The 14,447-nt window shown below is 39.1% G+C and overlaps 1 protein-coding gene across 1 annotated transcript; it reads left to right on the top strand.

The window, feature by feature from the left end:
* The first annotated feature begins 2,646 nt into the window (after positions 1 to 2,646).
* LOC116600298 (olfactory receptor 52R1-like) lies at positions 2,647 to 3,591 on the top strand. Its single transcript, XM_032360460.1, has one exon. It carries the CDS (start codon positions 2,647 to 2,649, stop codon positions 3,589 to 3,591), a length of 945 nt encoding a protein of 314 aa, XP_032216351.1.
* Positions 3,592 to 14,447: the final 10,856 nt, after the last annotated feature.

Below are 14,447 nucleotides of genomic sequence, written 5' to 3'. Positions count from 1 at the left end.
TGAAAAAGATGAATTAATTTCTTCTTTCAGTACCTAGTACTCTCACAAGAAGTCTAGGCCACAGACAGCAGGGACAGGACATGTTTAAAGTCAGGGAGAGGGGGAAGGAATGTTGGGCAGGAAGGGAAATTACTCTTTACGTCATATTCCTGAGGAGCAAGTTGATAACCTGTGCCTCCCTCAGAAATATTACAGAAAACCTCACACACTTCACAAAATGATCCAAGATTGATCAACTCCCTGTCCAATCCACATGTCTTGTAACCTTCACAGGCTTGTAATCTGCACAGGCTGAGTGCATAAATCTAAGTGGAAAAGAGGCAAGGGAATTGATGAGAATGAGGACACCAGATTCTATGGGCTTGTAGGTATAGAGAAGAAAGAAAGGCACCTGTCAAGAGCTCCCATCTCCTACTTCAGACTTGGACCCCAGGTCACCACCTGAGAAGAGTCACCACTCCAAAAGGAATATGGCAAACAGGTGGGTTTGTCATTAAGTTTCATGGGAAGAAACTTTGTGAGAGTTAAAAAGAATACAGTGTAAATGCTTCTGGTGTTATATATACATAATAGCAATGTCTTCCACATTGATCAAAGAGATTATTAGGTACTTTGAGAAACTGTACATTTAGCCGGCATCTTCACCAGTGCCCAGTGCAAGAATGAGGATGATCTAAGGATGTTTTCCAGATGCCCATGAGCCTCAATGACCATGTCCTCACAACTGGAGAGTGACATTCAGGAGGCAGAAGGGAGAGGGAAAGGAAGACTCTGGTTCAAAAAGCACATAAAAATGGAAGAACAAGCCAGGCAGGAGGGGATAACAAAAGAGGGTTGGACCCCAGATAAGTGTTTCTCTGAATTTTCACCACACCCTGGATAGGAGTATTTGTTTTGAGCAAACCTACACCTATTATCAAGGTAGCATAGTAATTTTTTCAGTGAAGAGCAAGATTTGTAAAGTCTGAGCTCCATTTCTCTCATAATGTTATAAAGCTTGGGAAAATCAGAAAGAGATTAGGTTTCTTTGGGATCTCAAGGAAACCCTTTATAGGAACTATTAGATCTGGTGGAATGAAACATTCGTTAGTCCCAACAGCTGATTTGTTATGGGAGATCTGAAAAGACTCTTCTTATCTGTGTGTTTCTGTTATGGCAGAGACTCAAAGGCTCAGTCAACTGTGAGGAAATAGTGAAAAGGTGCCTAGCAAGAACCAGGTAAGCATTTGTGTCATCAGTCCTGGGTAGGTGTTAGTCACCAGAGGGATAAAACAAGAGCACCGTGTAAAACAAGTAGAGGCAGAAGAGCATATTCAGGTCTTTCACTGGCCAGCACAGCAGACCCTAGTATGAGAACTATGTATAACACTCTTGTAGCCATGGTGCCAAAGCAGTGTTTAAAAGGTTCCTCCAGCGACATCTGAGTGGCTTAGTCAGCTAAGCTGCTGTCTTTGGCTCAGGTCATGATTTCTGGTTCCTGACATCGAGCTCTACATTGAGCTCTGTGCTCAGCCAGGAGCCTGCTACTCCCTCTCCCTCTACAGCTCCCTCTTCTTGCTCTCTCTCTCACACACATACTTTCTCTCAAATAAATAAATATAATCTTTAAAATAAAATAAAAAATAAAACTTTCCTCCAAGGATTTTAAGATATGGCTAATCCGTTAAAAAGTCCATTGCCACTGAACAATTTATTTGTTCTGAATAAAGTATTGTTCCAATTTATTTGATCCAGCAAATATTTATTAAACCTCTATTCTGTGCTAAGCACAGAGGTGCTAGGATAGTGTACTATTCAAGGATCACCTCATGAAAATCAATCATCAGGACAGGATTTAGAAAACCATAGCCTGCAGGGTGCAGCTTGCACCCTGTCTTTACAAATAAAATTGGATTGGGATGTAGTCACACTCACACATTCCTGTACTGACTGTGGCTGTTCTCAGGCTACAGGGGCTAAACTGACTAGTTGCAACACAGACTGTACAGCACATAAAACCTAAAATATGTGTGATCTGACCTTTTACTCAAATGAGTTTGTTGGCCCCTAGTCTAGGAGGCGATACATCATAGATAATAGAATTAATTACAGGTGTACAATCATCTGTCACCTATCCTCCAGCCCAATTCTCCCAGTAACTCCTACAATCAAAGCTAACTCAACATCACTACATACCTTGCTATGAGATTTTAGGCCAAAGTGTTTTCCAATGTGGTGACCTTGGCCTAAGGGGCTTAAACAAAAGCTTGAAAAGAACCTATGGGAAACGTTAAATAAGTCAGTTTATTCTGAAGAATACAAGGGCAGGAAGGACTATTACTGACATTATTTGTCAGGACAGATTCCGTCAGCAGATTCTACTTTCAAGGAAAATATTGATTCTTTGACAAAAATCACACTTGTAGTAGGTTTCCATCCCATTTTGAATGGCATAAACATCAATGAGGAATAAAGAGGAGCATCACTTTACGTCGCAAAATTTTTTTATTAGAACAGTTGAAATTCTTCCAGTTTACCATTAAGCCCTACTGCCCTTTGATTCACTTGAAACTTTCAAATATTAAAAATAATAATAATTACTTATTTCATCATCACCAACAAGGAGTAGATTACCTTCGCAAAGGAGAACAAACTAACCATCCCGTGATGCTGGCCTCAGGGAACAACTCTTTGCATCCTGTGTCCTTCATCCTACTCGGGATCCCAGGACTTGAGAATTACCAGTTTTGGATTGCCTTCCCTCTCTGTGCCATGTATCTTGTGGCTGTAGTTGGCAATATCATTGTCCTTCATATAGTCCGAACTGACCACACGCTGCATGAGCCCATGTACCTGTTCCTAGCCATGCTGGCTGTCACTGACCTGACCCTGTCCTCTTCCACCCAACCTAAAATGCTGGCTATACTCTGGTTTCATGCTCATGAGATTGAATACCATGCCTGCCTCATCCAGGTGTTCTTCATCCATGCCTTCTCTTCTGTGGAGTCTGGGTTGCTCATGGCTATGGCCTTGGACCGTTATGTGGCTATCTGCTTCCCACTGCACCACTCTACTGTCCTGACCCCAGCTGTGGTGGGTAAACTGGGGGCAGCTGTGATGATGAGAGGGTTGCTGTGGGTGAGTCCCTTCTGCTTCATGGTGTCCAGGATGCCCTTCTGCACCAACCATGTCATTCCCCAGTCATACTGTGAGCACATGGCTGTGCTAAAGCTGGTGTGTGCAGATACTAGAGTCAACCGTGCATATGGGCTCTTTGTGGCCTTCTCTTTGGCTGCCTTTGACATAATTGTCATTAGTATATCTTATGTGATGATTTTGAAAACTGTTCTGAGGTTGCCCTCTGAGGAGGCCCGACTCAAGGCTTTTGGCACGTGTGCTTCCCATATCTGTGTCATCTTGGCTTTTTATATCCCAGCCCTCTTTACCTTCCTCACCCACCGCTTTGGACATCATGTGCCCCGAGTGGTACATGTCATGTTCGCTAATCTCTACCTCCTGGTACCTCCCATGCTCAACCCCATCATCTATGGAGTTAGAACCAAGCAGATCAGGGACAGGGTTATTCAAGGATGTTGTAGAAAAATTCCCTGAGCTAAGGGTCTCAGCAGCACAACCAACCCCACTGCCCCACTAATCTGGGACCATCGCCTATTAACACTAAGTCTTCTCTGTGAACAACAGATCCTGAGGTTAGCAAACCTCCAGAACGAAATGAACAATTTTCAAAATGCCCAGAACAAGAGCTCTCTATGACATGTGATTGATCATAAATACTGATTTGATCAATCTTCATCATCACAAGGAAACAGTAAAAATTATGTCCACCATTCAAATTAGTGAAGATTTGAACAGAATACCATCTTCCACAAACCACTGAAAATGACTTTTACCCTACCAGGAGAAGTCTAAGTTCTTATGATTTGTTAAAAAAAAGATTAAAGCTTTCCACCAAAACAGTTATAAAGTATGTATTTTCCCCATCTTGGAACCTCTTTATAAAAATAGAATTTGGTCGGGGGGGAAGCACAAAGAAATATATAGATCCATTATTTATAAAAACAAAAACAGGAAAATATATATATTGATCTAAATGAACAATAATCAATTGAAGATCATCATGTATCATGTAACTAATATATTTGCAAAGAGCATGTAACGATGTGAACAATGTTCCAGATATAATATGACATCCATCCATATGGCTGAAACCAACTCTAAAAGAAATACAGGGATGCGTAGGTGACTCAGTCAGTTTGGCAGCTGCCTTCTGCTCGAGTATCCAGGGATACTGGGAGCAAGCCCCATATCAGGCTCCTTACTCAGCAGGAAGCCTGCATCTCCCCTGCCTGCCATACCCCCTGCTTGTACTTGCACTCTGTCTGCCTCTCTCCCTCCCTTTCTCTGTCTCAAAACAAAACAAAACAAAACAAAAACACCAAAATCTTTAAGAAAAAAATACATATGCATAGAAAAAGATTCTGGGACTACATCTAAATGCTAATAATTACAAATCAATCATGAGATTTGTGGTATTTTAATTTTCTTTTTGCACTTTAAAGTATTTTTTAAAATTATCCTTGATTCAGCAAGTAATTTTAATATGAGAAAAAAATAGTTCAGACAAGAACAGAAGTGCATAGAAAAGGTTAATTCAGTGCCAAAGCCTAAGGGAATGGAGTAAGCAATCTGAGAAGATGAAAGACTCCAGAATACAGCAAGTTCCAGGAAAGCCTGAACATCTCCATGAAAATTGCTGCCACAGTCACAACATTTGTTTGGTTTTTGGTTTTTGTTTTTTTCCCACAACGTTTTGAGACTGGTAACAGGGACCATTTGGTATGCTGAATGTTGGTCTCTCCTTCAAGAAATTGCCTATTCCCTGATGACAATGGATTGCAGAGTGAAGAAGTTTTGGAAAACAAATGGATAAGGAGATTCTCTTCTGAACATAGCTATATTGTATGGCTAAGGTAGTGAGAAAATCATTAGAAGATTGAGTATTTGTTAATATTTAATTTCCTTTTCAAAAGTAAAATTTTAAGCTGATTTAGAAAACCACATTTATTCTAATTTTTTCAACTTTATTGTGATGTACTTATACAAAAACGTGCATAAAAAATAAAACAAGAAAAAAAGTGCATATATTTAATGTATTCATTTTAATGAGTTTGGACATATGCAAACACACATGATAGCATCACCACAAACACAGTAAAATCATACATCAAAATTACTGCATTTGTGTATTTATCCTCCCTCACCACTCTCCTGTCAATGCCAATAGTGAAGAAGGTTCTAGAACTCAGGCTCTTATGTTACTAAAACCAGCATCAGATGAAGGTGCTTGAAGAGGAATCGGAACATGTTTGCTTCTCCTAGGAAAACACCTAACGGAGCCTAAAATTGTCTCCAGAAATGAATGGGTATTCTGAAGGAGCATTTTTAAGATTCCCAGATATTAGAGACATAAAAGGGTTGTGATCTGTTATCAGCAAAACAGTAAATGATTATGAGTCCTTTTTTTTCTATCACAGACTTTATGTAGAATTCTCCCCACAGATGGGCTCTGTTTGGTCATCACACCTTCTTTTAAATGTGAGTGGATTTAGGTAGGTCACAAGCTTTCAGGTTTATCATTGACTCCTCTTTTCTTCATGGTCTTATATCCAGTCCCTTCACATTTATTGGCCAGTGAAGGCATTTCATCTCCTAAAACAGAAAGCAAGCCAGAATCAGAAGCATTCTGGTATCTTAGACCGCTGATGTCAGAATTACCAAATCTTATTCAGCCCTCAACTTTGAAAATTGGAAATAAAAAGTATAATTCCAGTGGTACATTTAGGAGGGCATATAATTTTCAAAGACAGAATAGAAAAATAAGATCTACTTAAATACCTTCAGCTTGAAACAAAGGAACAACAGACAAATGAACTGATTTACATAAGCCTACAATGATCACTTGGTCCTCAGGTTAGTATAAAAGGAGATGTGCTAGAGGTGAGAGCTGGTCATCAGCATTGGTCAGGCAGAAAACTGGAGAAAAAGTGGCTTATAATTTGATTGTGAAAAGTGATTTTCCATATTCTAGTATATATAGATATTATAGTCAGAGCATTAAATAAAGGAATAAAAATTCTTAACCTGGATGAATTTAATCCAGCATCTGTCTAGGATCATAATGGAATTATATGGCTCAATTTTGTCTATGCTACATCCTCCAAGCATTCCTTGACATATATCTGCATCATTCTGAGTTGAACATTCCTTGATCTCTAGATCCAGAAATGGCTTTAAGGTCACCAGGAGGAAAAGCAACCAGAACTATACACACACCAAAAAAAAAAAAACTGATACTCAGTTTTGTTTTGAATTTATAGGGAGCAAGTCAGTGACAACTCTGCCCGTAGAAGTGTTAAATTTACATAAAAGGCAAATTCACCTAAGAAAATTTAGGTAAAAGATTAAATAAAATTTAGCATTATCCTCTTCCTGTTTTTCTTTCTCCTATTCAAATTGCTGCCTCAACTCCTCCTCCTCCATTTCTTCCCTTCCTTTATTCCTTTTTTAATCTATTGTAATTATAATTTTAATGTAAAAAGTACTGAATTTCACAATGACAAATATTCCTTATAAAAGGAGTTGCTCTCAGCAACTATCTCTGAGAACACGTCTATGGGCTTTACATGCTTATTGAACTTTCCCCATTGTCCTGGAGCTACCTCCATCTTTTCTAAAACGCATGGCCCACAGAAACATTTTCTGAACCATTTCTCTTCTGAGAGGTTAAAAAAAAGTGAAGAAATAAAAGTTGATAACTAAGCCACCCTAATTGATTTATGGAAGTAAATGGGGAAGTAAAGTTTGTACCAGAAAAGAACAAAGGTTACTGTTCAGTTTGACAGGAGACATGGCTCAAACCTTACTTGGAGGCACTAGCCTTCTGTCAACATACAGCCTCTCCTGGTGAGAACATCAGGGTTTGAGTTGTGTCATGAATCAGCTTTACTTTTAGTGTACCACTCCAAATCTTGTGAGCTTATTGTCTAGTCAAGGTTGCAACAAACAGACGCATCACTCATTGGCTAGCTCCACAAAAGGAGAACATGGTAACCTCTTGCCTTAGGCCTGCTCTATGCTCCTCCTGCTTCTTGCCCCAGGGCTGACACTGAGGCATGACACATTCTCAGGTATTCACTTGGTATTCATACATGTGAGGAAGTATGGGGGAATGAACAACTCATAGGATAAATACTGACCAACGGTAAATGAGATCCAATGGATTAATGGTTCCCTCCTTGTTTTCCTGGATGGACTATCATGAGAGGTATTTGATAAGGTTTCAGAGTTGGGTCTGCAGGAATGATCCATACCCACCCGTAAAGGTGACTGGCTCATTACTGATTTGTTATTTCTCAGCTCCAAATTCCTTTTCACCTGTTCTACGATGATGGTGTTGGAACTCTGTACATACTTGTCTTCTGTCAGCTGACACAGTATTAAGATGCGTCAGAGGAAGGCAGTGGAGGAACACTCAAGGGAGAAGGAGTTTTCTCTTCCTGGTTTCTGTGTGCTGTGTTGGCCAGACTCCCACAGAACATGCTATTTTTCCATTGCTTGGCACTGTGTGTTTCTTCAGTGCTCAGTTCCAGCAGTGCACAGCTTCCTCCAGTATAGCCACTGGGCACGTTCTCTGTTCTTCACTGGGGCAACAAGACATAACCAGAGGCCCAGACAGTATGTAGCAGGCTTCCAGCTGAGGGAACATCTCCTACCTCTTCTCCTTAGCCTTGGGCATGTGTATACAAATCAAGGCAGCACAGGGCTAGCCATCTAGTGAACTGGCCACCCAACCTGCATCTCAAAAGGGCAGCCTGGAGCTATCCCCACCTGAGCCTCACATGGAAATATATTATAGTCCTACAAAAGGCACTGTGTCTATATCCCAGTTCCAGCAGTGCCCAGCGATCATAAGCTTGTCTGGCACCCAGAGCTCAGAGACTTGGCACCTTTCTTGGCACTCCCAGAGGGCGGATTGGGTTTTGTGAGCTTCATCAATGAAAACCTTAGTAAATTCACAGGCTTAAAATGTACTTACAAAAGTAAATTTGTCCACTTATAAGTGTACTTTTTCATTGAGGAAAGGAGAATACCCAAATTCCTTGAGGACTGTTAGACATGGGATATCATCTCTCGCTGATAATATGCAACCAAATATTCCATCATGTTCTTTTTTTATTAAAGCATGAGATTATTGGGGCAAGATGATTAATGGAATGATGGACAAATTTAATCACAATGATTTTCATATTATGAAGTTACTGGGGCAAAATGATTCATGGAGTTATGGACAAATTTTATCTTAATGATTTCATCTCCAGAGGCCTAATTATATAATTGGTTATATTACATTCATGAGCTGGTAAAATATTCATGTTACCACATCTGTGAAGTTGGAACCAATATGGTAGGAAAGATAAAGTACAAAGTTAAAGTAAGCATGAATAAAGTTTATGAACAGTTGTCCAGAATCCCATGACATTTATCACTGTCTTATAGATGTGTCTCCATTACTTCACATTCATGGTCTCACTAAAGGTTCTGATAAGTTACTGGAAGAGAAGGAAAATATTCAGGCTTTGTTTACAGATGGATTGGTGGGCAAGTTGGTACTAACTAGAAGGAGAATACAGTGGCACAAAAGCCTCATACATGGATGGCCATAAAGAGGAAAAAAAGAAGAAAGAAAAAGTGCTGAAAGACAATTCCCATAGTGGACAGTGGTTGTTAACTTTGTGAAGAAAGAGATGTTGTCTAAGGTATGTGGTTATACATGGACTTCTGTACTTTGCTGAAAGGCTTGGCTAGTTGGTGAGTGAATGGAACTAGCAAACTTGAAAGAGGACAGATAAGGGGATGCTGGGTGGTGCAGTTGGTTAAGCCTCTGCCTTTTGCTCAGGTCATGATCCCAGGACCCTGGGATCCAGTTCTACATTAGGTTTCCTGTTTTGTAGGGAGTCTGCTTCTCCCTTTCCATCTGCAGTGCTTTCTCTCTCTCTCTCTCTCTCTCTCTCTCTGTTTTACCCTCTCTAAAATAATAAAATCTTAACAGGAAAATAGAGGATGCAGAAAATGATAGATTTTCTTTGCTCCTGCCTGCCTAAAAAAATTGCTTTTGCAATTTTATTGATGGATTGACTATATACAGAATTGTTAGGCTGTAGTAATTTTCTCTGAACATTTTTAGGGTTTAGTTTAATATAGGGAATAAAACTAGAGATAAGATTTTGGTTCTATATTCCTACACTGTAAAAACTTAACTCCAGAGCACCTTGGTTTCTCTACCTGTAAAATGTTGATACCTATTTCATTGGGTTGTTGTATAGAATCAGTAATTCAGTAATTTTCAAACCATTAGAATACAATTTAGCATATAGAAACAATGAAACCAATCTCACCTATTCACAGGCCTCTGTTAACAAAACTGAACTTTCTTGCCTTTTTTTTTTTTTTTTTAAGATTTTATTTATTTATCAGAGAGAGAGAGGGGGAGAGAACGAGCACAGGCAGACAGAGAGGCAGGCAGAGGCAGAGGGAGAAGCAGGCTCCCTGCTGAGCAAGGAGCCCGATGTGGGACTCGATCCCAGGACGCTGGGATCATGACCTGAGCCGAAGGCAGCTGCTTAACCAACTGAGCCACCCAGGCGTCCCATTTCTTGCCTTTTTTTATAGGTCTTTTCCCTGCTCTAAGGCATTAGGATCTACATTTTTTTCTTGGTACCTTGAAATTCCACAATATTTTTTCTATATATACCTATATTGTTGTTGTTGTTTCTTTTTCCTTCTTTGCTCAGTAGTATTCAGTTGGATAGATGTAGCAAATTTGTTTCACATCCAATCGACAGATTTATGTTGTTTTCACATATTAGCTATTATATAGACAGCTACTACAAACATTCCTTGACATTTTTGGTGCATAAATAAAAAACAATTCTGGTATGAAATAGAAAGGGGGTTGCTTGGTCAAAAAGATGCTCACCTTTATTAGAAATTGCCAAAGGGTCCTGAAATGACTATATTCAGGGTCTAATGACCTGCAATTTGCCAATACTTTTTTAAAAGGTTTTATGAAATGATTACCTGTATTTTGTATGTTGAGTTTGAGAAGTTCTTTGCAGATCTTGGATATTAGCCCTTTTTCTGCAGTGTCGTTTGCAAATATCTTCTCCCATTCTGTGGGCTGCCTCTTTATTTTGTTGACAGTTTCCTTTGCTGTGCAGAACCATTTTATCTTGATGAAGTCCCAAATTTCACATTTCCTTTTGTCTCCTTTACCCTTGGAGACATGTCTTGAAAGAAATTGCTGTGGCCAATGTCGAAAACGTTACTGCATATGTTCTCCTCTAGGATTTTGATGGATTCCTGTCTCACGTTGAGGTCTTTCATCTATTTTGAGTTTATCTTTGTGTATGGTGTAAGAGAATGGCTGAGTTTCATTCTTCTATTCATAGCTGTCCAATTTTCCCAGCACCATTTATTGAAGAGACTGTCTTTTTTCCACTGGATATTTTTTTCCTGCTTTGTCAAAGATTATTTGACCATAGAGTGGAGGGTCCATTTCTGGGCTCTCTACTCTATTCCACTGGTCTATCTGTCCTTTTTTGTGCCAGTACCATACTGTCTTGGTGATCACAGCTTTGAAATAAAGCTTGAAATTAGACAACATGATACTCCCAGGTTTGTTTTTCTTTTTTAACATTTCCTTAGCAATTTGGGGTCTTTTCTGGTGAACAAACACTTCTTCAATGAAGACATACAAATGGCAAGCAGACATATGAAAAAGTGTTGATCATCATTAGCCATCAGTAAAATTCAAATCAAAACCACATTGAGATGCCATCTTAAACCAAGTTAGAATGGCAAAAATTAACAAGGCAAGAATAACAAATGTTGGAGAGGATATGGAGAAAGGGGAACCCTTTCTCACTGTTGGTGGGAACGCAAGTCAGTGTAGCCACTTTGCAAATCACTATGGAGATTCCTCAAAAAATTAAAAATAGAGCTACCCTATGACTTGGCAATTGCATATTGGGTATTTACCCCAAAGATACAGATTAACGAAAAGAAGGGCCATATGCATCCCAGTGTTCATAGCAGCACAATCACAATAGCCAAACTGAGGAAAAGCTGAGATGCCCTTCAACAGATGAAAGGATAAAGAAAATGTAGTTCATATATACAATGGATTTTACACAGCCATCAGAAAGGATGAATACCCAAATTTTGTATCAGTATGGATGGGATTGGAGGAGATCATGTTGAGTGAAATAAGTCAAGTCAAGAAAGTGAATTATCATATGGTTTCACTTACTTGTTGAGCATAAGAAACAATGTGGAGGACAGTAGAAGGGAAGGAAAAGTGAATTGGGGGAAATTGGTGGGGGAGACAAAACATGAGAGACTGTGGACTCTGAGAAACAAACTGAGAGTTTTAGAGGGGAGAGAGGTGGGATGGGTGAGCCTGGTGGTGGGTATTAAGGAGGGCACTTATTGCATGGAGCACTGGGTGTGGTGCATAAACAATGAATCTTGGAATACTGCGTCAAAACTGATGATGTATTTTATGGTGACTAACATAACACAATTTAAAAAAATATTTTATAGGTTTACTTGAGAGAGTGTATGAGAGAGAAAGAAACAGAGAAAGCAGGAGTGGGAACAGAAACAGATTCTTGCTGAGGAGGGATGCCAACACAGGGCTCTATCCCAGGACCCTGAGATCATTAGCTGAGGCAAAAGCAGATGTTTAACCGTCTGAGCCACCCAGGTGCCCCAATTTCAACACTGCTTACTGTTATTAAAGTATTTGACTTTAGTTATATTAAGAAGTTGGTATTGGTATCTCATTCTGATTTGATTTTTTATTTCCTCATGAAATAAACTTAGAGCACATTTTCATGTTTGTATTACCATTCATCTACTGCCTTTTGTGAAGTGCTTGTTTAAATCATTTGCATAAAATTTTAATGAGTTACTTGTCTTTCCATTAATTGATTGTGGGACTTTATTTTTCAGTTATATGCATCATGAATACTTTCTCGACCTGTGACTTGCCTTTTCAAATTTATAATGCTATTTTTTCAATTTGATTTTTTTACTTCGATGAAGTTTATCATTGATTTCCTTCTTTTATGGCTACGATTTTTGTAGACTAAGAAATCTTTGTATTCCTCAAGTTCATGACAATATTATTCTATTTCTTCTTTTAGAATCTTTATACTTTCAGCTCTCAAATTTAGGCTAGTATTACAATTCAAATAATGATTTTTCACATGGAAGTAAGAGTTCAGATTCATTCTGTTTTAAAATTAGTTTAGTGCCATGACATTTTTTCTGTCCCTGAACTGCATTGATCTCCATTGAAAATTTACTATGCTTGGAGCTATTTTTACTTTCTTTATCATTTATTCAATAATGTATTGATCTACCTACGTAAATACAAGACCATGCCTAAGATATGCAAGACACTGTAGAACCCCTGTCTAGATAAAAAAATTTTTATTAAAATTGTAGTTTTTTATTAAAATGAGTGGGTGCTTCAGTCATTAAGCATCTGTCCTTGACTTAGGTCAGGATCCCAGGGTCCTGGGATCAAGGCCCACATTGGGCTCCCTGTTTGGTGGGAAGCCTGCTTCTCCCTCTCCCATGCCCCCTGCTTGTGTTCCCTCTCTCTCTGTGTGTGTCTCTGGCAAATAAATAAAATCTTAAAAAATAAAAAAGAAAAGAAAAGAAAATTAAGTTTAGAAATCCATGGCTCATATGGAATATAATTATTTACAGATGAAGACTTAAGATAATGGATAAGAAATATATTTATTGTATTAAGTTGCTAAGGCTGCCATAACAAAGTACCACAAACTGAAAAGCTTAAACAATAGAAATATACTGTATCATAGTTCTGGAGCTTAGAAGGCTGGGATTAAAGTATCAGCCAGGTTGGTTTCTTCTCTCGGTTATGAAGGTGAATCTACTCAATGCATCTCTCCTGCCTTCTGCTGGTTTACTGGAAACTGTGACTTATAGGCACATCATCTAGAGCTCTGCCTTTATGTCCTCATGGCATTCCATCTCTGCTTATGTCCCCATGTCCAAATTTATCCTCTTTATATGGACACCAGTCATATTGGAGTAAGACCCACTCTACTCCACTATGACTACATCTTAACTAACTACATCTTTAATGACCCTATTTCCAAATAAGGTCATACTCTGAGGTACTGGGGATTACAACTTCAACATATGAATTTGGAGGGGAGGGAGCAATTCAACTCTTAACAACTGTCCAGTCAGTGCACATACATTGTCGCTTTTTGCAGTATCTAGGACCTTCACTACAATGTTGACATCAGCAAGGTTCTCTCTGAAGTTTGAGGAAGCAAAGCATAGACCTAATTATTTCCCTTTTACACAGATTTGATTTCCTTATTTGAATGTGGTAATGAACACTGCATGGTGGAGGGACTGGCAGTGAGAGCACCTTGTTCAGGTGAGTAAGAAACGAGGCAGGAAAAAGCCATCTGGTGTTACACCTTCTAAAGTCAAATAGAAGGAGGTTTCCACTTCAGCATCACGGTGGGAAGTGCTCCTTCCTGAAGAGATGCAGAAAGTAATAAAAGATTTTCACTATAATTAGGGGACAGAGTCTGAACAGTGTACTTAGTCAGGGAGGTCCATTATTATAGTTTCCTAACACCATGTCTCAGCACAATGAAAGTGAGAGAAATGTGAAAATAGTTGGAGCTGTTTTGAAAGCTCAGGTAATGTCAGTCACCATGACCTTGCAATGGCTCCAATCTGATCATTTGTGTTACTCCTCTAGAGGTTGGTCAGTGGTAAGGGGGTAGCAGGAGACAATTACACTGGGAGTAGTAGTTGTGATGGATAGATAGTTGTTGAGATTACTCACATGGATATGGTTGAAATGATGAACTATGAGGACTAGGTTTCCCAGAAATAGTACTATAAAAGAAAAGAGGACTGAAAGGATTGGAAAAAATACATATATATGGTTTGAAGCAATTGATAATGTGAAAAACATGAAATGACTTTGTATCCTGCCACGTTGCTGAATTGCTGTATGAGTTCTAGTAGTTTGGGGGTGGAGTCTTTAGGGTTTTCCATATAAAGAATCATGTCAAATGTGAAGAGAAAGAGTTTGACTTCTTCATTGCCAATTTGGATACCTTTTATTTCTCTTTGTTCTCTGATTGCTGTTACTAGGACTTCTAATACTATGTTGAACAAGAGTGGTGAGAGTGGGCATCGTTGTCGTGTTCCTGATCTCAACGGGAAGGCTGCAAGCTTTTTCCCATTGAGGATGATATTTGCTGTGGGTCTTTCATAGATAGATTTGATGAAGTTCAGGAATGTTCCCTCTATCCCTATACTTT

This window comes from Mustela erminea, chromosome 9 (genome assembly GCF_009829155.1).
Source record: "Mustela erminea isolate mMusErm1 chromosome 9, mMusErm1.Pri, whole genome shotgun sequence".
In the NCBI taxonomy this organism is placed as follows: Eukaryota; Metazoa; Chordata; class Mammalia; order Carnivora; family Mustelidae; genus Mustela; species Mustela erminea.
This window is presented reverse-complemented; position numbering and strand designations above follow the sequence as displayed.

Excerpts from the sequence above, each read along its gene's own strand:
- LOC116600298 (XM_032360460.1), top strand. The coding sequence starts at position 2,647 with ATGCTGGCCTCAGGGAACAACTCTTTGCATCCTGTGTCCTTCATCCTA.